Source organism: Canis aureus, chromosome 28 (assembly GCF_053574225.1).
Source record: "Canis aureus isolate CA01 chromosome 28, VMU_Caureus_v.1.0, whole genome shotgun sequence".
NCBI classification, from domain to species: domain Eukaryota; kingdom Metazoa; phylum Chordata; class Mammalia; order Carnivora; family Canidae; genus Canis; species Canis aureus.
Genome location: NC_135638.1, coordinates 37,366,009 through 37,389,570, shown reverse-complemented (window position 1 = coordinate 37,389,570; position 23,562 = coordinate 37,366,009). Strand labels below are relative to the sequence as shown.

The window sequence follows — 23,562 nt, the reverse complement described above, 5'->3', positions numbered from 1 at the left end:
GACTTTTACAGGGAGAAGTATTAGGTTAACAGCAGACCTCTCCACAGAGACCTGGCAGGCCAGAAAGGGCTGGCAGGATATATTCAGGGTCCTAACTGAGAAGAATCTGCAGCCAAGAATACTTTATCCAGCAAGGCTCTCATTCAGAATAGAAGGAGAGATAAAGAGCTTCCAAAATAGGCAGAAACTGAAAGAATATGTGACCACCAAACAAGATCTGCAAGAAATATTAAGGGGGACTCTGTAAAAGAAAGAGGAAGTCCAAGGAAACAATCCACAAAAACAGGGACTGAATAGGGATCATGATGACAATAAATTCATATCTTTCAATAGTAATTCTGAACATGAATGGGGTTAATGACCCCATCAAAAGGTGCAGGGTTTCAGACTGGATAAAAAAGCAAGACCCATCTATTTGCTGTCTACAAGAGACTCATTTTAGAGGTAAGGACACCTACAGCCTGAAAATAAAAGGTTGGAGAACCATGTACCATTCAAATGGTCCTCAAAAGACAGCCGGGGTAGCAATCCCATATAGATAAATTAAAGTTTATCCCAATAACTGTAGTAAGAGATGAAGAGGGACATTATATCATATTTAAAGGATCTATCCAACAAGTGGAACTAACAATCATCAATATTTATGCCCCGAATGTGGGAGCTGCCAAATATATCAATTAATAACAAAGACATACTTAGATAATAATACTTATACTTGGTGACTTGAATACAGCGCTTTCTACAATTGACAGATATTCTAAGCACACATCTCCAAAGAAACAAGAGCTTTAAATGATACACTGGACCAGATGGATTTCACAGATATTTACAGAACTTTACATCCAAACTCAACTGAATACACATTCTTCTCAAGCGCACATGGAACTTTCTCCAGAATTAGACCACATACTGGGTCACAAATCAGGTCTTAACCAATACCAAAAGATTGGGATCGTCCCCCTGCATATTTTCAGACCACAATGCTTTGAAATTAGAACTAAATCACAAGAAGAAGTTTGGAAGGATTTCAAACATGTGGAGGTTAAGGACCAACCTGCTAAAAAATGAAAGGGTCAACCAGGAAATTAGGGAAGAATTAAAAAGATTCATGGAAATTAATGAGAATGAAGATACAACCATTCAAAATCTTTGGGATACAGCAAAAGCAGTCCTGAGGGGGAAATACATCGCAATACAAGCATCCATCCAGAAACTGGAAAGAATTCAAATACAAAAGCTAACCTTGCACCTAAAGGAGCTAGAGAAAAAACAGCAAACAGATCCTACACCCAAAAGAACAAGAGAATTAATAAAGATTCGAGCAGAACTCAATGAAATAGAGACCAGAAAACTGTGCAAAAGATCAGCAAAACCAGGAGTTGGTTCTTTCAAAGAATTAATAAGATAGATAAACCATTAGCCAGCCTTATTAAAGAAAAGAGAATAAAGACTCAAATTAATAAAATCATGAATGAGAAAGAAGATCACCACCAATACTAAGGAAATACAAACAACTTAAAAAACTTATTATGAGCAGCTATAAGCCAATAAATTAGGCAATCTAGAAGAAATGGATGCATTTCTGGAAAACTACAAACTAACAAACTGGAACAGGAAGAAACAGAAAACCTGAACAAGCCAATAACTAGGGAGGAAATTGAAGCAGTCATCAAAAACCTCCCCAAACACAAAAGTCCAGGGCCAGATGGCTTCCCAGGGGTATTCTATCAAACGTTTAAAGAAGAAACCATACCTATTCTACTAAAGCTGTTTGGAAAGACAGAAAGAGATGGAGTGCTTCCAAATTCGTTCTATGAGGCCAGGATCACCTTAATTCCAAAACCATACAAAAACCCTACCAAAAAGGAGAATTATAGACCAATATCCCTGATGAACACGGATGCAAGAATTCTCAACAAGATACTAGCCAATAGGATCCAACAATACATTAAGAAGATTATTCACCATGACCAAGTGGGATTTATCCCCGGGATGCAAGGCTGGTTGAACACTCGTAAAGCATTCAATGTGATTGATCATATCAAAAAGAGAAAAAACAAGAACCATATGATCTTCTCAATAGATGCAGAGAAAGCATTTGACAAAATACAGCATCTATTCCTGATCAAAACTCTTCAGAGTGTAGGGATAGAGGGAACATTCCTCAACATCTTAAAAGCCATCTACGAAAAGCCCACAGCAAATATCATTCTCAATGGAGAAACAATGGGAGCCTTTCCCCTAAGATCAGGAACATGACAGGGATGTCCACTCTCACCACTGCTATTCAACATAGTACTAGAAGTCCTAGCCTCAGCAATCAGGTAACCAAAAGAAATCAAAGGCATTCAAACTGGCAAAGAAGTCAAACTCTCCCTCTTCGCAGATGACATGATTCTGTACAGAGAAAACCCAAAAGCCTCCACCCCAAGATTGCTAGAACTCATACAGCAATTCAGCAGTGTGGCAGACTACAAAATACAAAATCAATGCCCGGAAATAAGGGGCATTACTACACTAACAATGAAACCAAAGAAAGAGAAATTAAGGAGTCAATCCCATTTACAATTGCACCCAAAAGCATAAGATACATAAGAATACACCTAACCAAAGAAGTAAAAGATCTATACCCTGAAAACTACAGAACACTTCTGAAAGAAACTGAGGAAGACACAAAAAAATGGAACAATATTCCATGCTCATGGATTGGCAGAATTAATATTGTGAAAATGTCAATGCTACCCAGGGCAATTTACACGTTTAATGCAATCCCTACCAAATACCCCGAACTTTCTTCAGAGAGTTGGAACAAATCTTCTTAAGATTTGTGTGGAATCAGAAAAGACCCCGAATAGCCAGGGGAATATTAAAAAAGAAAACCAGAGCTGGGGGTATCACAATGCCAGATTTCAGGTTGTACTACAAAGCTGTGGTCATAGATCAATGGAACAGAATACAGATCATAGAATACAGAACATAGATCAATACATTTTACAGAACATAGATCAATGGAACAGAATACAGAATCCAGAAGTGGACCCTCAACTTTATGGTCAACTAATATTCGACTATTCACTGGAAAAAAGTCTCTTCAATAAATGGTGCTGGGAAAATTGGACATCCACATGCAGAAGAATGAAACTAGACCATTCTCTTACACCATACACAAAGATACACTCAAAATGGATGAAAGATCTAAAAGTGAGACAAGAATCCATCAAAATCCTAGAAGAGAACACAGGTCACAGCAACTTCTTGCAAGATACATCCATGATGGCAAGAGAAACAAAAGCAGAAATGAGCTACTGGGACTTCATCAAGATAAAAAGCTTCTGCACAGCCAAAGAAACAGTCAACAAAACTAAAAGACAACCTACAGAATGGGAGAAGATATTTGCAAATGACCTATCAGATAAAGGGCTAGTGTCCAAGATCTATAAAGAACTTATTAAACTCAACAGCAAAGAAACAAACAATCCAATCATGAAATGGGCAAAAGACATGAACAGAAATCTCACAGAGGAAGACATGGCCAACAAGCACATGAGAAAATGCTCCGCATCACTGGCCATCATGGAAATACAAATCAAAACCACAATGAGATACCACCTCATACCAGTGAGAATGCGGAACATTAACAAGGCAGGAAACAACAAATGTTGGAGATAATATGGAGAAAGGGGAACCCTCTTGCACTGTTGGTGCAAATGTGAACTGATACAACCACTCTGGAAGACTGTCTGGAGGTTCCTCAAAGAGTTAGAAATAGATCTGCCCTAGGACCCAGCAATTGCACTGCTGGGGATTTACCCCAAAGATACAGATGCAATGAAACGCCGGGACACCTGCACCCCAATGTTTCTAGCAGCAATATCCACAATAGCCAAACTGTGGAAGGAGCCTCGGTGTCCATCAAAAGATGAATGGATAAAGAAGACATGGTGTATGTATAGAATGGAATATTACTCACCCATTAGAAACGACAAATACCCACCATTTGCTTCAACGTGGATGGAACTGGAGGGTATTATGCTGAGTGAAGTAAGTCAATCGTAAAAGGACAAACAATATATGGTCCCGTTCATTTGGGGAATATAAAAATTAGTGAAAGGGAATAAAGGGAAAGGAGAAAAAATGAGTGAAAATATCAGTGATGGTGACAAAACATGAGAGATACCTAACTCTGGGAAATGAACAAGGGGTAGTGGAAGGGGAGGTGCGTGGGGGGTGGGGGTGACTGGGTGATGGGCACTCAGGGGGGCACTTGGCGGGATGAGCACTGGATGTTATGCTGTATGTTGGCAAATTGAATTCCAATAAAAAAAAATAGATAAATACAGTTGACCCTTGAACAACGTGGGTTTGAAGTGCACAGGCCCATTTTTATGTGGATTTTTTTTATAGTTATAGCACTGTAAATGTATTTTTCTTCCTTATTATTTTCTTAATAACATTTTCTTTTCTCTAACTTACTTTATTGTAGAATACAGTATATAATAACTATGACATGCAAATTGTGTTGAGCTACTGTTTATGTGAACAGTAAGGCTTCCTCCAGCCAATAGTAGGCTATTGGTTAAGTTTTGGGGAAGTCAGGGATCCCTGGGTGGCGCAGCGGTTTGGCGCCTGCCTTTGGCACAGGGCGCGATCCTGGAGACCCGGGATCGATTCCCACGTCGGGCTCCCGGTGCATGGAGCCTGCTTCTCTCTCTGCCTGTGTCTCTGCCTCTCTTTCTCTCTCTGTGACTATCATAAATAAATAAAAATTAAAAAAAAAATTAAAAAATAAAAAAGTTTTGGGGAAGTCAAAACTATACACGGATTTCCTACTGTGTGAGATGTTGGCACCCCTAACCCCCATGTTGTTCAAGAGTCAACTGTATAATCTAAATACTAGTCCTTTCTGTAATATGTAGTTTGCAAATATTTTCCCATCTGTAGCTTATTTTATCTTCTTGACAAGGTCAAAAATATTTATTTTTGCAGAGAAAAGATTTTTTGTTTTTGAATTCCAATTTATTGACTATTTCTTTTATGGATTGTGCTTTTGGTGTCATATCTAAGAACTCCTGACCAAGCCCTAGGTCCCAAAAATTTTCTATGTTATCTTCTAAAAGTTTTGTAACTTTACATTTAAATATATGATCCATTTTGAGTTAATTTTGCAAGGCATGAAATAAGGCAATCTTCATTTTTTTTGTCCTATGAATGTCCAATTTCTCCAGCACCATTTGTTTTTTAATGGTAAGAGACTCTGAATCTCATTCAAATCCTGTGTTTAGGAACCCTCTCTCATCACTCCAGGAGAGGGAAAAGGGAGTCATTGTGGCCAGAGTGGAGTAGAAATTCAAGTTCCTAACCCTGTGTCTCTGACACCTGGTGGTAAATGAAAACACCTCCTTGTTACTGCTGGGTGGGGATACGGGTCCCCTGCCACCCCCATCGGATATTACCCTGGATATTACGATTTACAGTCATGGAATATACACATTTGGTTATGGCACAGTATCATATATTATGAGATTAGATAGAGATCTACATCCCACAGATTTTTATGTATTTGTTAATTTCCATTTACTTCATTATATTTTCAAATTTCCCTTATGATTTCTACTTTGGCTTTTGATAATTAAAAAGTATATTGTTTATTTTCTACATATTTGGGAATTTTAAGATATCTTTCTGTTTTTAATTTCTAATTTCCATTGTGATCCGAAAATTCTATACAATTCCAATTATCTACTTAATTTTTTTATGGCAGCATATGTCTACCTTGATGACACTCCATGTGTACTTGAACAGGTATTCTTTTCTCTAAACAGCAACGAGATCAAATTGATTTATAATACTGATTACATTTTCTATATCTCTATTGACTTTCCACCTATTTATTGTGTCAATTACTGAGAGAAATAAATCTTCAAGTATAATGTGGAAAAAAAATGTGTATAATGAATTTTAACTCATCACAAGACATCATTAGTTGAATGAAAAGGCAACAGAAAGGCAGGAGATAATTTTAACATTTAAGCACATGGCTTTATAAAGATTATATAAAGGCAATTAAAATCACTTACAAAAGGATTAGCAACTCAATAAAGAATAAGAAACTAGAAGAATAACTTCACAAAAAGTATATGCAAAGTCTCATAAGTGGAAACCTGCTCATCCTTATTAATATAAACTAAGTTGGGATCCCTGGGTGGCGCAGCGGTTTGGCGCCTGCCTTTGGCCCAGGGCGCGATCCTGGAGACCCGGGATCGAATCCCATATCAGGCTCCCGATGCATGGAGCCTGCTTCTCCCTCTGCCTGTGTCTCTGTGCCTCTCTCTCTCTCTGTGACTATCATAAGTAAATAAATAAAAATTAAAAAAATATATATATAAACTAAGTTACAATGGCCTACAAGTACACACAGATCAGAATGAATACAATTAAAAGCACCAAGAAAACCAAGTATCAGTGGGTTTGTTGAGCAAGTAGAACAATCATACACTGATGGGAATATAAACAGATATAACCACTTCAAACATTAGCAGCATGTAAAGTTAAGAAGAGGCATACCCAACAGAATTCAAAAGGTGCACTAAACAACTGCAAAGATATTCACAGCAGCTTTACCCACAATAGTCTATAACCAGAAACATCTATCAACATAGTTAAGTGAACCATGGCATATTCATACACAGAAACCATGCTGCGATGAATGTAAACCGTTAATTCATGCAATTCCATGAATGAATCTCAGGAACATAATGTTAAATAAAAGAGGTCAGATACAAAAGAAAACAAACTATGATTCCATCTATTCAAAGTTCTAAAGAGGCAAACTAATTCATGGTTTTAAAGTCAGGATATTGGTTGATTTTATGGAAGAGGGATGATGGGAGAAAGAATGGGAGAAAGCATTAAGTAGGGCTTCTAGGGTGATAACATATTTTAGAATTTCACTTTGTGAAAATGTGCCACAAATAAATGTACAATTATGATTTGTACATTTTCTAATATGTATATATCTCACTAAATAAAAATTATTAATTTCTCTAATGATGATACCTGAATCCAAGGTCACATACCACAATTGGGGTGACCAAATGTGAACTTTGGCAATGTGACTTTAGAAGACCAGACTCCTGCCACTGCTACAGGGCCTCTAATTCCTCATAAAATGCACTGTCTGACATGATCACTGTTTTGATTATTGTAGCCTTTCCCTATGTTTTAAAATCTGAAGAATATTAACCCCTCTACCTTCCATTCTTCTTTTTCTTAACTTTCTTAACTATTCCTGAACACTGATGCTTCCCTGTAAACTTTTTTTACTTCCCCATAAACTTAGTGTCCATTTTATCTAAAACAAACTAAACAAAAAAACTCAAAGTTCCTCCTCAATCTCCAAAGCAAAAATTCCTTTTTCCCCCATGCCGATGCTTTTCATGGCAACTTTAAATGCAATTCATTAAGTTCATGAATATATTAAGATTACGACTGTGAAAATTAAGAATATATTAAGAATCTTATTATTAGGTTTAGAGGTAAAATTTAGTGATTCACCAGTTGCATATAACATCCAGTGGACAACATTACTTCAAGTGCCGCCTTAATGCCAATTACCCCACTCCCTACCCCGTCCAGCAACCCCGTTTCCTAGAGTTCAGCATCTTAATCTTACGGTTTGCCTCCCTCTCAATTTTCGTCTTATTTTTCCTTCCCTTCCTCTATGTTTATCTGTTTTTCCTTAAATTCTACATGAGTGAAATTCATATAGTATTTGTCTTATATTTTTGTCTTATATATTTGTCATATAGTATTTGTCATATAGTATTAGCATAATAATACCCTCTAGTTCCATCCATGTCATTTCAAATAGCAAGATTTCATTCTTTTTCATGGCCGAGTAATACTCCATTTTATGTAACTATATATGTATGCACATACACATCTTTATCTATTCATCTGTTGATGTACATATGGGCTCTTTCCATAGTTTGGCTATTGTGGACCTTGCTGCTATAAACACTGGGGTGCATGTGCCCCTTCAAATCACTACATTTGTATCCTTTGGATAAATACCTAGTAATACAATTGCCGGTCACACAGCAGTTCTATTTTTAATTTTAAGGAACCCCTACACTGTTTCATAGTTAAGAATATGTTTTTTCATTGGCTTATAACTTATGTTTTTGAACAGAATTTTATATATTTCTTGTTAATACTTAGATTGTAATATATTTTCCATTTCCATTCCAAAGCAAGCTCCAGTATGGAGAAATGTGAATGTTTATATATTTATCACATGTCCAACCACCTTACCAAAATTATTTCTGATAGCTCTTTATTAAATCCTCATGATATTCCAAATATACAACCGTATCATCATCTAAAATGGATGTTTTTCACTTCTTTTCCATTAATTTTGCCACTCACTTCACTTTCATTTTATTTCAGTACGTTTTTTAGAAGTTCCAAAGAATACTGAGTAGACAGGATTCTGATTGATGCAAAAATGGCTCTAATGTTTTGTTGATTTGAAAGCTGATTATCTTTTCTATTTGGTCAATTCTGTATTTTATTTTGTTTCCTTGTAGAGTAATGTTACTTATTAAGAATAGCTGCTAAATTTTAACATATGCTTCTTCTGGATAATATTAATATGACTAGGTTTTCTCCTATAAATATTCATGATTGAGGCAACTAATTATATTAATACATTTCCAAGTATTGAGCCACCCATTCTTATAATATACCCTTTTTGCTAATATATTACTCTTTTAATACTCTCCTGGTATTATCTGTAAAAAAGAAATGAATATATTATGTATTTTCAAGTTATAAAATATTAAATCTAGCCCATAAAGAGACATTATCAAAAATCTCTCATTTTAAATTATGATAAATATACATGGAAATTATTGTTTGAACCCATTTTTAAGTGTATGATCAGAAGCATTAGGTTATTCTTATTGCTGTGCAACCATTACCACCATCCATCTCCAGAATTTTTTCATCATCCCAAAGTGAAACTGTATCCAATACACAATTAATTCAACTCTCTCCTCACCACCCAGCCTTGAGTGAGTATTCTTCTATTTTCTTTCTCTATAAATCTGACTCTTCTAGGTACCTTATATAATTGAGATTGCACAGTATTTGTCCTCAAGGTTCATCCATATTGTAGTTCACATCAGTGTTCTTCCTGACAAGGTTAAATAATGTCCCATTGTATGTACACACCACATTCTGTTTATCAATTCACCTACCAATGGACATTTGGGGTTGTTTATACCATTTGGCTGTAGGATATAATTCTGCTATGAATACTGGTGTACATAATTATGTTTTATTAAGTTTTCCTGTAATTATTACCATTTAGCCTGTGTTGGTAGGCAAATACAGATCTGACTTCTTTTTCTCACAAATTAAATCTTTTATTATAAATTTATAACTTTGTTCTGTTTAATGCTTTAACATCAAGTTTATCAAAAATGAATACTGCCATTTAAAATTTTGGTACATTTAACCTACCAGTTCTGTGCATTTCTTTTTATACTTTTTAAAAAAAATATTTTCTTTATTTATTCATGAGAGACATAGGCAGAGGAAGAAGCTTCGTGCAGGGAGCCCAATGTGGGATTTGATCCTGGGACTCCAGGATCACACCCTAAGCCAAAGGCAGATGCTCAAATGCTGAGCCACTCCCCAGGCATCCCTCTTTTTATATTTTAGCAAACTGTTTTAACTGTATGTCTTGTGATGATATAGTTTTTTTTTTTTTTTTTCACTTCATAAAACTTTTCTTCTTCTAAGAAGTTGGCTACATTAATTAACAAGTGACATACTGGATTGTATTAATCTAATTATTTTTAGTATTGTTTCTATTACATCCTTTTTAGAGTTTTGTTAGATTAATAAATTATTCATTCCTTGTTCCTCTGTATTACTCTTGATGCCCTCTGTTTCCTATTTCTGTCTTGATCTTTGCCTGCAAGAACCTTTAAAGTCTTTAACTTAAATTGTGTCATTAGATATTGCTAGAACTATTTCTAGATTAATCCTCTTTCTCATTTCATCTATTTAACTTAAAAGTTTTGTAATACATTTTGATATGCCTTTGTTTAATCTAGTTTTATTTGTTCTTTTGACTTCATTCTAATCACTTAAAAATTTACATATCCTATTTGATTATCCTTTAATTTTTGGTAATATCACATTTTTCTATTAGCACGTATTACCTATATTTTCACCCAAATAAAAAATATTACTTTTTAAATGGTATACAAATGTGTAGGCTAAAGTATAAATAGCTTATTTGAACATCAATATTCTTGTTTTTTCAGTAAAAAAACTAAAGGACTGTATTATATACATTTGTTTACAGAATTTGTTTTTAAAAAGTAATTCTGCTATTACAAAAACATTTCTAGACTGATGCTTATGTTCTAGAAAGATGAGGTTATTCTTTTTATGTTGCATCCTATGTGAAAAAAATGATAGTTTCATACATGTACATACTACACTAAAACAAACTGCTGATTTACTTAAAGCAATGTAATTATTTTGTTAATTTGCTTATTTTTATAAATGGTAAATACTGTTATTAGGTTCTAAAAGATAACATTTTTTCATCTCAAAGTAAAGTAAATGTGTCTTACTAATGATAACTTAGAGCCAGTATTACATTATTAGGTATGGGTAACTCAAAAAGTAAAACCAAAGGACTATGAAACAATCCATGGACACTGCAGAAAGCAATATAAGAGGTATATGTTGGAAAGAAACTTTGTTCTCCTCTAGGACCTAAGTATATGAATATGAATTAAAGATATTGAATTAAAGAATCACATTTTTAAGATTTATGTAAGCTCCCTTTGTTTCAGTCTACTCTAACACAGGTAATTTTATTGATTATAGTAATGTTCAGAAGTCATTAACTGTGTATCATCATTTAGAAAAAACCTGATCACATTTAAAACAGTTTTTCCACTCTAAGATCTTGTAACTCTTTGCAAATGCAGGATTAACTAATAATGTAGGAGTCTAAAATTTAAAAACCAGACATATTAACTAGCAAAATATTTCCCCCACAACTTTGTGTTTTGCATGCTTCCTCTGTAATTCAGACCACTCTGCTAGCTACTTATTTATCTGAGTAGAGTTGATGCACAATGTTATATTAGTTTCAGGTGTACAAGATTTGTGATACAACAACTCTATACTTTAGGCTATGCTTACCACAAGTGTAGCTATCATCTGTCACCATACAATTCTATTACAGTATTACTGACTATATTCTTTGTGCTGTATCTTTTATTCTCATTTATTCATTCTGTAACTGGAGGCCCATATCTGCCGTTCTCCTTCACCCATCCCCCTAACTCCTGTCCCCTGTGACAACCATCCCTTTGTTCCCTATGCTATTTAGATTTGAATGCTATTAGAAATTATTGATTTATTAGACCATTCGATGCCTTAAAAAGGCTAATACTTCATGAAAATATTACCAAGTATATGAATAAGACATCATTTTGTCAAGTAACTAATTTTCTTTTTTTTTTGAATTATACTAGATGTAAGCATAATAATTTCAAAAAACAATTATTTTTATCTTACCACTGCAAGTTGTGTCCTTGAAGCAACTGTGTGAAAAACTGCAGGCATCATAAGAGACTCTTCAACTTTTATTTCCATGTCATTTTCTGTTGAAAAGGTAGTTTTCGGAATAGCAGGTGGACGATCACATAAGATCATTTCTTTGTTAAAAAGAAAAATTGGATTTGTGTCCTACAGAAATAAAAAAGTAAAAGAAACTGAAGTAAAATGTTATAAACACTGAACATGCACACTCCCTTCAATATATGAAGCAGATAAACCTTACTTTTGAATGTTGAGTTCCCAGTTCCCTATGTAATGTGGAGTTGAAGCATGTTTGTGCAAAAGGGTTCATGGACACATACCGTCCCAGCACTGTAGGTGCACACTCTTCGATCTGCAGCCATGCATTCTCCTCCATTTACCACCAGCACCTGATGCTGAATTGCAATCTTGTATTTGCTATGAATGGCATGCTTGAGGTCTGCCACACTTTAAAAGGGGTTGGGGTAGAAGGCAAAAAGTCAGTTATACATAACTTCCCAATGAAAACTTTTTTATCATCAAAGTAGCACTGTGTAAAAATATTTGATATTAATTTCACTCTAAAAATTTCCCCAAAAACAGTATTAAAATATACTTCTTGTTTCTGGAATCAGATTCCATAATCAACTGGCTGATCTTAGGTGAATAAATTACGCATGTGGCACATCTAAATATGAGTCTATAAAATACAGGCAGTAGACATATTTATTTCTGTGCTCTTTATATAACACAGCAAAGGAATATGCTCAAATTAGCATCAGGTCTGTTAAAATCCTCAGAACACAGATGTCTGTTAAAATCCCAACATCACATTACACAAACTACATTAAGTATAAACTATGAAATTACTTCCTCTCCCTATCCTTCAGAAAATCATTTCTTTACAGGTAAAATTGTATTTTAAAAAACCAGAACTTAAAAAAAATAATTTCAAATTCCATTTTTGAAGCTAAGAATATTAATTCCACAAGATACTTATAATATTTCCGCTGTCAGATTTATTTATTCTGTATTGCTAGCATGTCTTTGCTATGAGAGCCACTACCAAAATACAAGCAGGAATAGTTGTTAGTATTTTCTTCCTTGCTGTTTGGCCTCAAAATATAACCTCCGGGATCCCTGGGTGGCGCAGCGGTTTGGCGCCTGCCTTTGGCCCAGGGCGCGATCCTGGAGACCCGGGATCGAATCCCACGTCGGGCTCCCAGTGCATGGAGCCTGCTTCTCCCTCTGCCTGTGTCTCTGCCTCTCTCTCTCTGTGACTATCATAAATAAATAAAAATTAAAAAAAAAAAAAAAAAAAAAACCAAAATATATCCTCCCTCCCCCTGACAATTCTCCCCACCTTTCACAAATATAAGAGGATGGGCATTCATTGATTGAATACTGGAATCCCCTGCAAAGTTGGAGAATTATTAGATTATGAGTCCTACTAACCTACTAACTTGGTTAAAAATATTAAACTGATTTTCTTCCTGCATCAACAAACAAAAATACTACTGAATTTATTCATACAAGGGAATAAAAACAAATCACCAAAATACAAGAGACTGGACACATGCTGCTTTATATTGCTAGCAATAACTTCCTTAGCAAGGTCCTGGGAAATTTAGAAGAGCAATTAGCTTTGAAAACTTCTATTTGATAGTTTTAGTTTGAAATCAGTTTGTTTGTTTATTGCAAATAATACATTCACACAAACAGAACAAAGCACAACTTTATGAATTTTTAACTTTTAGCGTTTTAGTGAAAGATGACAACTATATACATATTATGCTGAGATAGAGATTTAAGATACTGCTACTCTTATTTAACAAAGAAACAGTTTTTTTCCCAAATAAAGTAGTTTAACGTTTTGCATACAGAAATGCAAAAGTGATGAGATTAAATGAAATACAGCTTACGTTTGCACTGTAAGTTCCGTGTCAAATGTCAGGGTAGTTCCAGTGTTAACCAGAAATACATATAACTTCATGATGATTTCTCTGAATTCTGTGAGCGTCTACCTCACACTCTGATCTGGTTACTAAATGAAACAGACAAGAAAAATGGTAAGTTTTACAAACACAACTACAAATACAAATATCTTCATGTAAGACATGGCATAGTTGTAATACATAAATAACAACAAAACAATAGTTTTTCTGTTTACAGAAGTGAGATAAGTGAAAAGCATAACTGTTCTACATTAAAAAAATTTAAGGGGATCCCTGGGTGGCGCAGCGGTTTGGCGCCTGCCTTTGGCCCAGGGCGTGATCCTGGAGACCCGGGATCGAATCCCGCATCAGGCTCCCGGTGCATGGAGCCTGCTTCTGTCTCTGCCTCTCTCTCTCTCTCTCTCTCTCTGTGTGTGTGACTGTCATAAATAAATAAAAAAATTAAAAAAAAAATTAAAAAAATTTAAGGAAGAGGTCAGCAATTAGAAAATTATGTGTATATTTCATACTGTCTTCATGTACCCTTCTACATTAATAATTAATCTGATCAAAGATTCTTCCTAACTCACAAAGTTCTTCCCTGCTTCTCTCTGTATCACAGGAAACTGTCTTAAGGTTAAATTTACTAATAGCAAGTAAGAGCAGCCACTACTTGCAAGTTAGGGGAAATGAGTTAGTTCTTCCACAGCTGCCTCTTAATCTAAAGTCTCCCTCCACACTGAGTTAGAAATGCTCCATAAAAACTGTGACCCTAACAGTTATATCATCTAGTTGCAGAGTTGAAAATGACAGGTCCAGAAATTAGAATATTTAAAACAACTGTGTGTTTAAGAAGCTGTACAAGTCAAAACTTCATATATAAAATAAACTTCCTCAGGGTGCCTGGGTGGTTCAGTCAGATGAGTGGCTGACTCTCCGTTTTGGCTGAGGTGATGATCTCAGGTTTGTGAGATTAACGCTTGAGACAGACTCCATGCTCAGTGGAGTGTCTGCTTGAAATTCTCTCAAGCTCTGTCTATGCCCTTCCCCCACCTACCTCCTCATGTGTACACATACTCTAAAAAATTAATAAATCTTTGAAAAATAAAATAAACTTCCTCATCTATAAGAAGGGGCAGGTTTCAAATCTAGCAATTTATTTTTTTATCATTAGAGGTAAAAATCTCCCAAATTAATGGAAGTGATGAGAAACAATAAACTAACAGACAATAGAATATATCTTTCCTTATATTCTTTCCAGTGAGCTTCAGAGTAAAATCAGGGAAGAAAGAAAAAAATAAATACAGTCTTAAAATTAAAGTTTCCAAAATTATTCTTTAAATGAGTTATATGAAAAACGTATGAATTTAGGAACTGTGACTTACCGTCAGGCACTGTGAAAAGGACTACCACTTTTCTTAAGAAGCAGATTAAAACTGGTTTATGTTTGCTTTGCTTGATGTTGGCAACTGAATGGCATTACTGGTTAAACTCAGTAAACTGAAAAAGGAAAAAAAAAAATCTGGATTATCCTAGAGAGAAATAATTCAGTATGCAACAACATATGGTTATTGTTCTTTGTTTAAAAATTCCCATCTTCAGATAATAGAAAGACTAATTTCTATTAATCTCTCTTCCTATCTGTACATTCACTAAAACCATAAAAGCATAACTTTGACCTATAACACTCCATTAAAAGACACAAAAGTATCTAAAAAACTCTCCAAAACTGCCAAATTGTGCAGCTATTTCTTAGGTGCAGAATTATATATTTATATATTTATATATTTATATATTTAAAATATAATGGCAAAAATGAGCCTGGCTGTAGTCTGACTGCCACAGGGTTTAATTCTGGCCTCATTACTCATAAATGATCCTGGGAAACTTCCTTAATGGTCTTGATTTCTTGTTTTGTAAAATGAATACAAAATGGTACCTGTAGCAGGCAACCTCTAAAATAGCCCCTCCACCTCTGGGTATCCATATTCCAGTGAAATTCCTACCCCTACTGGTATGGGCAGAGCCCATGATCTGTCTCTGAGGTTAATGACATGTCACATGACTGCTACTCAAGATTATAACTTCCATCATGCCAGCTGACTTCTTCCCTTGCCAGCTTTGATGGAAGTAATAAGCTGCCATGGAGAAGCCCATGTGGCGAGAAACTTAAGTTAGCCTCAGTGGGAAGCTGACAGTCTGAGTCTGACAAGCTGCAAGGAACTTAATCTTGACAACCACCACTGAGCTTGGAAGCAAACCACTCCTTGGTTGAACACCAGAAAAGATTCCAGTCCCGGCAAACACCTTTCACTGCAATCTTCTGAGAGACCTCAATGCAGAGGACCCAGCCAACCTATATCCAGAAAATGTAACCTAAAACATTTCTTACTCAGCAAAAGATAATTAATATAGTTTCCTACATTATAGGGATATTATGAGAATTAAGGGAGAAAAAGTATGAAAAAAAATTCAATGTATTAGCCTGCTACTTGGCAGGGAATAAGAATTTAGCACTCCTTCTTGGGCTCTTTTTCCTCTGTCAACTCTCCAATGTTTGGGTGGGACTGCACCACCACCTCCAAGTCCAAGAGTACACTTTATCTTACAAGTTAAAAGGAGTTCTTCTGTTTTCTGAAGGATTAGGTAGCTAAAAGTATGGTGACTCAAATGGAAGGAGTATTGGCAGCAGAGATCATTCATTCATCCAAACAGAACAAACACTTACTGAGCTTATGTGTCAGGACTGTGTATTTAGTGAACAAAATAGACATGATCTTTCCCCTGATAGAGATCACAGTCTTGAAGAAAAAGAAGTAAGAAGAAAGTAAACATGCTATAAGTTGCAATAAATGCAAAGAAAGAGGATTGGGTAGCAAGAAAGACCTACTTTAGATTTGGGTGATCAAAGTGGGCCTCCATGTGGGTTACATTTAAATAAGGTCATAGGAAGGACAACAAAAGCCTGTTCTATAAAGGTGGGTAAAGCAATACAAGAAAATACATTTGTGAATCTCAATATAAAATCTTTATAATAATCATTATATTATAAGTTTTTTACTTCTGTTTCCTTTTAAATACTATTTACCTTGTTTTGGTATAACTTCACACTTAGAAAAAAGTTACAGAAATAGTACCAAAAGCTCCTTGCACCCTTTACCCAGTGTTATCAACAACATATACTGCTCCATTTGCTTTATCATTTGGGCCACTTCATGCTACATATTTGATTTCTCTTTCTCTCTATATATACATATACACCACACATTAAGATATATTCTTTCTGAGCTGAGAGCAATCTACAGACAGAATGTCTCATCCATAAATACTTCAAGATGTATCCTAACAGGATTTTCTCTACATGATCAAAGTAAATTCATCAAATCATGAAATTTAACATAGATCCATATTATTATCTAATCCATAGTTTCTACTCAAATTATTGCCATCAATATGCTTTACAGTCTTCCCTCCTCAATCTAGGATCCAATTCAGGATAATATATTGTGTTTAACTGTAAAATCTATTTAATCTCTTTCAATCTGGAACACTCTATCTTTTTCTTTTCATGAGCTAGGTACAATATTGCTCTCAATATCATAGGCTTCAGAAATTATTGTAAAGATGGACTCAGTGTCATTCCTTTGTTCCATAATACTTACAGTAAATGAAGGAAACTCTGTTAAATGTAGCAGCTACTATGTGCCTTACAAAAAGACCAAACTTTTCACCTGGTGTTCACCCTAACAAATAGCTCAACCTAAAAACCACAATCATTAACAATGCTTACATAAACAGCTACCCAAACAAACTTTCTTTGAAAATTAGTCTGTATGTACAATTCACGAATAATGTAAAACGAGTTCACAGACAGTTCTGATTGCTGTGGCTCTAGAACTTAGGCTATAATTTTACTCCACTATATAGGCACACTTGACACTGTCATTTAAGTAATTTATTTTTTTTCTTTTTCATTTAGCTCATTTCTAACAGTTCCTAAGTGATATTAATGACAGCATCATTTTGAGAAGGACCTCCTGACTTATCCTGATGTAACATCCCATGTTTTCATCCATTACCTTTGAAGCCAAAGCACTGGCAACCTTTTTTTTTTTTTTTTTTAATTCATGAGAGAGAGAGAGAGAGAGAGAGAGAGAGAGAGGCGGAGACACAGGCAGATAGAGAAGCAGGCTCCATGCAGGGAGCCCAACGCGGGACTCAATCCTGGGTCTCCAGAATCAGGCCCTGGGCCGAAGGCAGCGCTAAACCGCTGAGCCACCCGGGCTGCCCAGCTCTGGCAACTTTAAGCAGAAGCCTCCCTCTGAATCTTCACTCTATATCCTATTTATTGTCATCTACCACCCAGGGCCTGTGTTAAAATAACACGAGAAAAATCTAACTCGTAAAGTGAGTCATCATTGCCCCATGGGTCTTACAAGCTCTGGTGGTCTTTGAGTAAATGTCAGCCAACAGTATTCCTAAAATTTGCATGGAACTACAAATGACCCAGCAGAGCCAAAGCAATCTTGAAAAAGAATAAAACTGGAGGTATCACAATGCCAGATATCAAGATATACTCAAAAGCTGTAGTAATCAAAATAGTATGGTACTGGCACAAAAACAGACACACAGATCAATAGAACAGAAGAGAGCTCAGAAATAAACCCAAGATTATATGATCAATTAATCTTTCACAAAAGAGGTTAAGAATATGCAATGGGAAAAAGTTTCTTCAACAAATGCTGCTGGAAAAACAGGATAGCTGCATGCAAAAGAATGAAACTGGACCACTTTCTTATACCATACACAAAAATAAACTCAAATGGATTAAGACCTAAATGTGAAATCTGAAACCATAAAAATCCTAGAAGAGAGTACAGGCATTTCTCTGACATCAGCTATAGCAACTTTCTTCTAGGTCTGTCCACTGCAGAAAGGCAAACAAAAGCAAAAATAAAGTAATGGGACTACGCCAAAATAAAAGCTTCTGCACAGCAAAGTAAACAATCAACAAAACTAAAAGACAACTTACTGAATTGGTGAAGATGTTTGCAACTGATACATATGTGATTAATATCCAAAATATATAAAGAACTTCTACAACTCCACACCAAAAAACCCCCAAATAATCCAATTAAAAATGATGGGCGCCTGGGTGGCTCATTAGGTTAAATGTTTACCTTCGGCTCAGGTCATGATCTCCAGGTTCTGGGACTAAGCCCCATGTTGGGTTTCCTGCTCAGCAGTGAGTCTGCCTCTCTCTCTCTCTCTCTCTCTCTCTTATTCTCTCCCCCTCTGCCCCTCCTCCCTGCTCATCTCTCTCTCTCTCCCCTAATAAATATCTAAAATAAAAAGAGAGAAGACATGATCAGACACTTTTTCAAAGAGACAGGAATGGCCAACAGACAAATGAAAACATGCTCATTATCACTCATTATTGGGAAAATGCAAATCAAAATCACAATGAGATATTAACTCATACCTGTCAAAATGGCTAAAATCAACAACACAAGAAACAACAAAAATTGGCAAGAATGTGGAGAAAAAGGAACCCCCATGTACAGTTAGTGGGGATGCAAACTAGTGCAGCTACTGTGGAAAACAGCATGGAGGGAAAAAATTAAAAATAAAAATTACCATATGATCCAGTAATTCCACTACTGGGAATTCAACCAAAGAATACAAAAACACTAATTCAAAAAGATATATGTGCCCCTATGTTTACTGTAGCATTATTTATAATAGCCAAGATATGGAAGCAACCTAGGTTCCACTGAAAAATGAGGGGCTGTATACACACACACAGGGACTATTACTCAGCCATAAAAAAGAATGAAATCTTACCATTTGCAACAATATGGATGGATCTAGAGGGTATAAAGCTAAGTGAAATAAGTCAGTTGGAAAGACAAATACCATATGATCTCATTCATGTGGAATGTAAGAAACAAAACAAGTGAACAAAGAAAAAGACAAACCAAAAAACAGACTCTTAGTTACAAGAGGGGAGGTCTGTGGGGGATGGGTAAAATAGGTGTAAAGGGGATTAGAGAGTATACTTAGGAAGAGCACTAAGTAATGTGTTGAACTGTTGAGTCATTATATTATACTCTTGAAACTAATAACACTCTATACTGAAACTGAAAAACAAAACCAAAAGCATAAAGTAAAAACTAAAAGGGAATAACAACAACAAAAAAACCCCACACAAACAAAAAAACCTAATAGCTTCCAGTCACAAAACACTCATATTTAATTTCATATGTTCTATATATATGACATACAAAATGATCATAAGTAACACTGAGTGATTCATTATATGCCAGTAATTACGCTAAGTAATATTATACATAATAATTCCCTTATTTTTTGCAACATGTAAGATATCCATTTTAACTATTTCTTTTTGGGGTTGAGGAAAAAGATACAGAAATTATACAACTTGCCCAAAAGCAGAAAGTTAGTATGAGATCCAAGAGTTTGGACCAACTTCAGTTTACAACATTTATTCAATAAAAATTTCACCTGAGGAGCTAGGATGCCCTTTTTTAGCTTTGGATATATAAGAGCAAACAATATGATAAAGTTGCCTATTCTCACAAAGGCTACATCTTAGCTAGATGACATGAAAAAAAAAAAAAAACTTTTTTAAAGATTCTACTTATTTACTCATGAGAGACACAGAGAGAGGCAGAGACACAGACAGATTGATGTGGGACTTGATCCTAGGACCCCAGGATCACAACCTGAGCTGAGGGCAGATGCTCAACTCAACCACTAAGCCACCCAGGTGTCCCAACATGAAAATTTTTTATCTATACAAAAATTTCCTGTTATCTACTTTCAAGAAGAATAGCTACAAAAATGCAATTATTTGTAATTATACATAACTCTAAAATATCTGCTCGTACTTTTGTTTTATTCTTTAAAGATATGAATATTGTTGACTTAACAGTAACTGCCATTGATTGTTAACAAGAACTAAAAACTGTAACAGCTACATATCCTTACAATTTCTGTGAGAAAAGCTAGTATCATCCCCATCAAAAAAAGTTCAATCATCTCTCAAAGTCACAATAGCAGAAACAATCAGTTCAAATCTATGGCTGGAACTAGAAGGAAAGAACATGAATGTACCACTAAAACACATATAGTAAATACATCCCATGACTTGCCATTTTACTGTTCCATTAGAAATCCCAATACTTAAAAAAAAAAAAAAAGAAAGAAATCCCAATACTTGCTTTCCCCCAACAATTCTACCACTTTCTAGAACCATTTTTAAGCCTTCATTTTCCTAAACTGTACTTCCTAAATACAACACAAAAAAATATCAAGATTATGTAAGGGGAGTGGAATGGCAGAACACTTCAAAACTTGACAAATGGTAAGGTTTTCAAGTGAAAAATGAGTCACCAGCCAAGAACTGGTGTAGTCCCAGGTTATGGGAGAACAAGATTCTCCTGGGTACACAGATAACATGGTTCCTTGCAGGGGGCAAAGACTGGAAATTCTTCCATATTGTGGGTCATCTTTACACAGTGGGATTCTCCAAAAACTTCACAGCTAAAGGAATGTATGTACACAGAAGAACTTACGTATGGTAGCCAAGAACACAGCTGAGTGAAATACTGAAAGTGGTCTCCTTTGCTCTGCAGCCCCCAGAGCTAAGCAGGCATCATGGTTCCAAGGTAGAAGTGGAGTCACAGAGACCCATTCCTTTACCAGTGCTGTCTTTCACTACTCAGGGTACTCACTGGGGGCCACCAACATGGCAGGGACTCCACAGCTTCTGCTGGCAGCAGAGTATAACCAGCAAGAGAATGGGGGACCCAGAAAGTCACCTGTCTCAAGCCACACTTTCAGAGAGCGAGGCAACTCAGGATCTGGGAGTCCCTGGGCAGAAAGTATTGGGTTGGCCTCTATCCCCAGCCTGCCAGGCCCATGATCACTTAGGTGGTCCCTGTGTGTCCAGAAAAAAGATCTCCAACTGATAGCAACTGAGCATGAGCACAAAGCATGCACACCACCTTGGATGGCTCATTCTGGACTCATGGGACAAGGCAAGGGAGAGGTTTCTTCTGTTACATAAAAATCTACATAAACAGCCTTGATCTTGCATCTTAACCAGCAAAGCCTAAATACTTATCTGGTCTTTTACAAAAAAAGTTTGCCAGCTTCTGCTCTAAGGCTTGAGCAACTGCAGCCAATTCACTGAGAGCTTGCACATACCTGGGTTATCACCAGGCATCTAACAGTCAAGAACTGAAGCCTAATGGTGAACACATGCTGTTTGCAACCGCAACACTCCCTGGAAATGATAGCAACAACAGCAGAGAGGAAGCCCTCCAGGAGACAGGCCCAATTTCCCAGCTAGCTTTCTAACACAGGACCAGATTCTGGGCAGGTCACAGGAGTTACTCATTTTCTGACTTATGGGGAGGGGAAAGGGGAGAAATCCAAAAAAATGGATGAATCTTTCCATTACCTGCACTTCATTTATTTAATCCAAATATCAAAAGATGGGATCTGACTTTCTCCTCAAAACTGGTAAATGGGACAGTGTTACAACAAGTAATTAAAGGTTAACAGCCTTAAAAAAAAAAGTTTCAGGGATCCCTGGGTGGCTCAGCGGTTTAGCCCCTGCCTTTGGCCCAGGGTGTGATCCTGGAGTCCCGGGATCGAGTCCCTCATCAGGCTCCCTGCATGGAGCCTGCTTCTCTCCCTCTGCCTATGTCTCTGCCTCTCTCTGTGTGTCTCTCATGAATAAATAAATAAAATCTTTAAAAAAATTTTCTATGAATTAGTAAGAAAATCCTAAAAATCCACAATAAATAGTGCATGAGAAAGTGATTCAAGTAGTTAACAAATGAGAAAAATACATGAAACCTTCTCAGTAAAGGAATACAAATCTGAAAAAGACATTATTTTCACCTATTAAACAAGCAAGAGTTTCAGACTAAGATTCCTAGATTTTCAATCTAAGAGAAAAGATATACAATAAAGTAAAATGTTAGTTTGCACAAAATTTCTCTTTGCATAAAAACACATCATCTATAACCCCACTGAAATAAAGGCAGTGACAACCTAGAGCAATAACCAAGTAGCCACAGTACCTTGTAGGGTAAAGAATTCACCTTATTCAGGGGCACGTGGGTGGCTCAGTCAGTTAGGCATCTGCCTTTGGCTCAGGTCGTGATCCCAGAGTCCTGGGATCCAACCCCACTGATCCCTGCTTAGTGGGGAGCCTGCTTCTCTCTCTCTCTCCTGCTGGTGTACTCTCTCTCAAATAAATAAATAAAATCTTAAAAAAAAAAAAAGAATTACCCTTATCAAAGAGAGGTCTGGCCTTTATTCTTGGCTATGAGGAGGGGAACCTGAGGAATGTCCTGCTTGATAAGGAATGTCTGTTTGGGGGCTTTAGAACAGTCTAACAATGTGAATGATTTATGATGGCAGCTTTAGGATATACAGTATCCATTCCCATCTCCAGAAAAAATGGAAACTAAAGCCATTAGTTGGACGACCTCCAAGAAGAGCTAGAGACTAAAGGTCTCCACCATATAAAGATGATAGAGCCTCAATAAAAACCCCAGACACCAAAGACTCAGGTAAGCTTCCCGAGTTAGCATTACTCTAATGTAGTGTCACACACTCTGGCTAAGATGAAGTAATTCTGTCCATGATTCCACAGGAGAGGGCAACCAGAGGATCTGCATTTCAAACCCTTCCAGACTCTCCATGCACATCTTCCTTTGCCTGCTTTTTTTTTTTTTTTTAATTTTTATTTATTTATGAGTCATAGAGAGAGAGAGAGAGAGAGAGAGACAGAGGCAGAGACATAGGCAGAGGGAGAAGCAGGCTCCGTGCACCGGGAGCCCGACGTGGGACTCGATCCCGGGTCTCCAGGATCACACCCTGGGCCAAAGGCAGGCGCTAAACCGCTGCGCCACCCAGGGATCCCCCTTTGCCTGCTTTTAATTTTAATGTGCATCCTTTTGCTAATCAAGGAAAA

At 36.2% G+C, this 23,562-nt stretch overlaps 1 protein-coding gene across 4 annotated transcripts in view; it reads right to left on the bottom strand.

The window, feature by feature from the left end:
* Positions 1 to 23,562, bottom strand: part of RB1CC1 (RB1 inducible coiled-coil 1) — a 98,867-nt gene that overhangs the window by 57,527 nt on the left and 17,778 nt on the right. For all 4 annotated transcript variants that reach the window (XM_077876953.1, XM_077876955.1, XM_077876956.1 and 1 more), the window contains exons 2-5: positions 14,933 to 15,047; positions 13,536 to 13,657; positions 11,955 to 12,081; positions 11,611 to 11,781 (exon numbers count right to left, since the gene is read on the bottom strand). In XM_077876953.1, coding sequence (XP_077733079.1) covers positions 11,611 to 11,781; positions 11,955 to 12,081; positions 13,536 to 13,606 — 369 coding nt within the window. In that variant the 5' untranslated portion in view covers positions 13,607 to 13,657; positions 14,933 to 15,047. The remainder of the gene's footprint in view (positions 1 to 11,610; positions 11,782 to 11,954; positions 12,082 to 13,535; positions 13,658 to 14,932; positions 15,048 to 23,562) is intronic.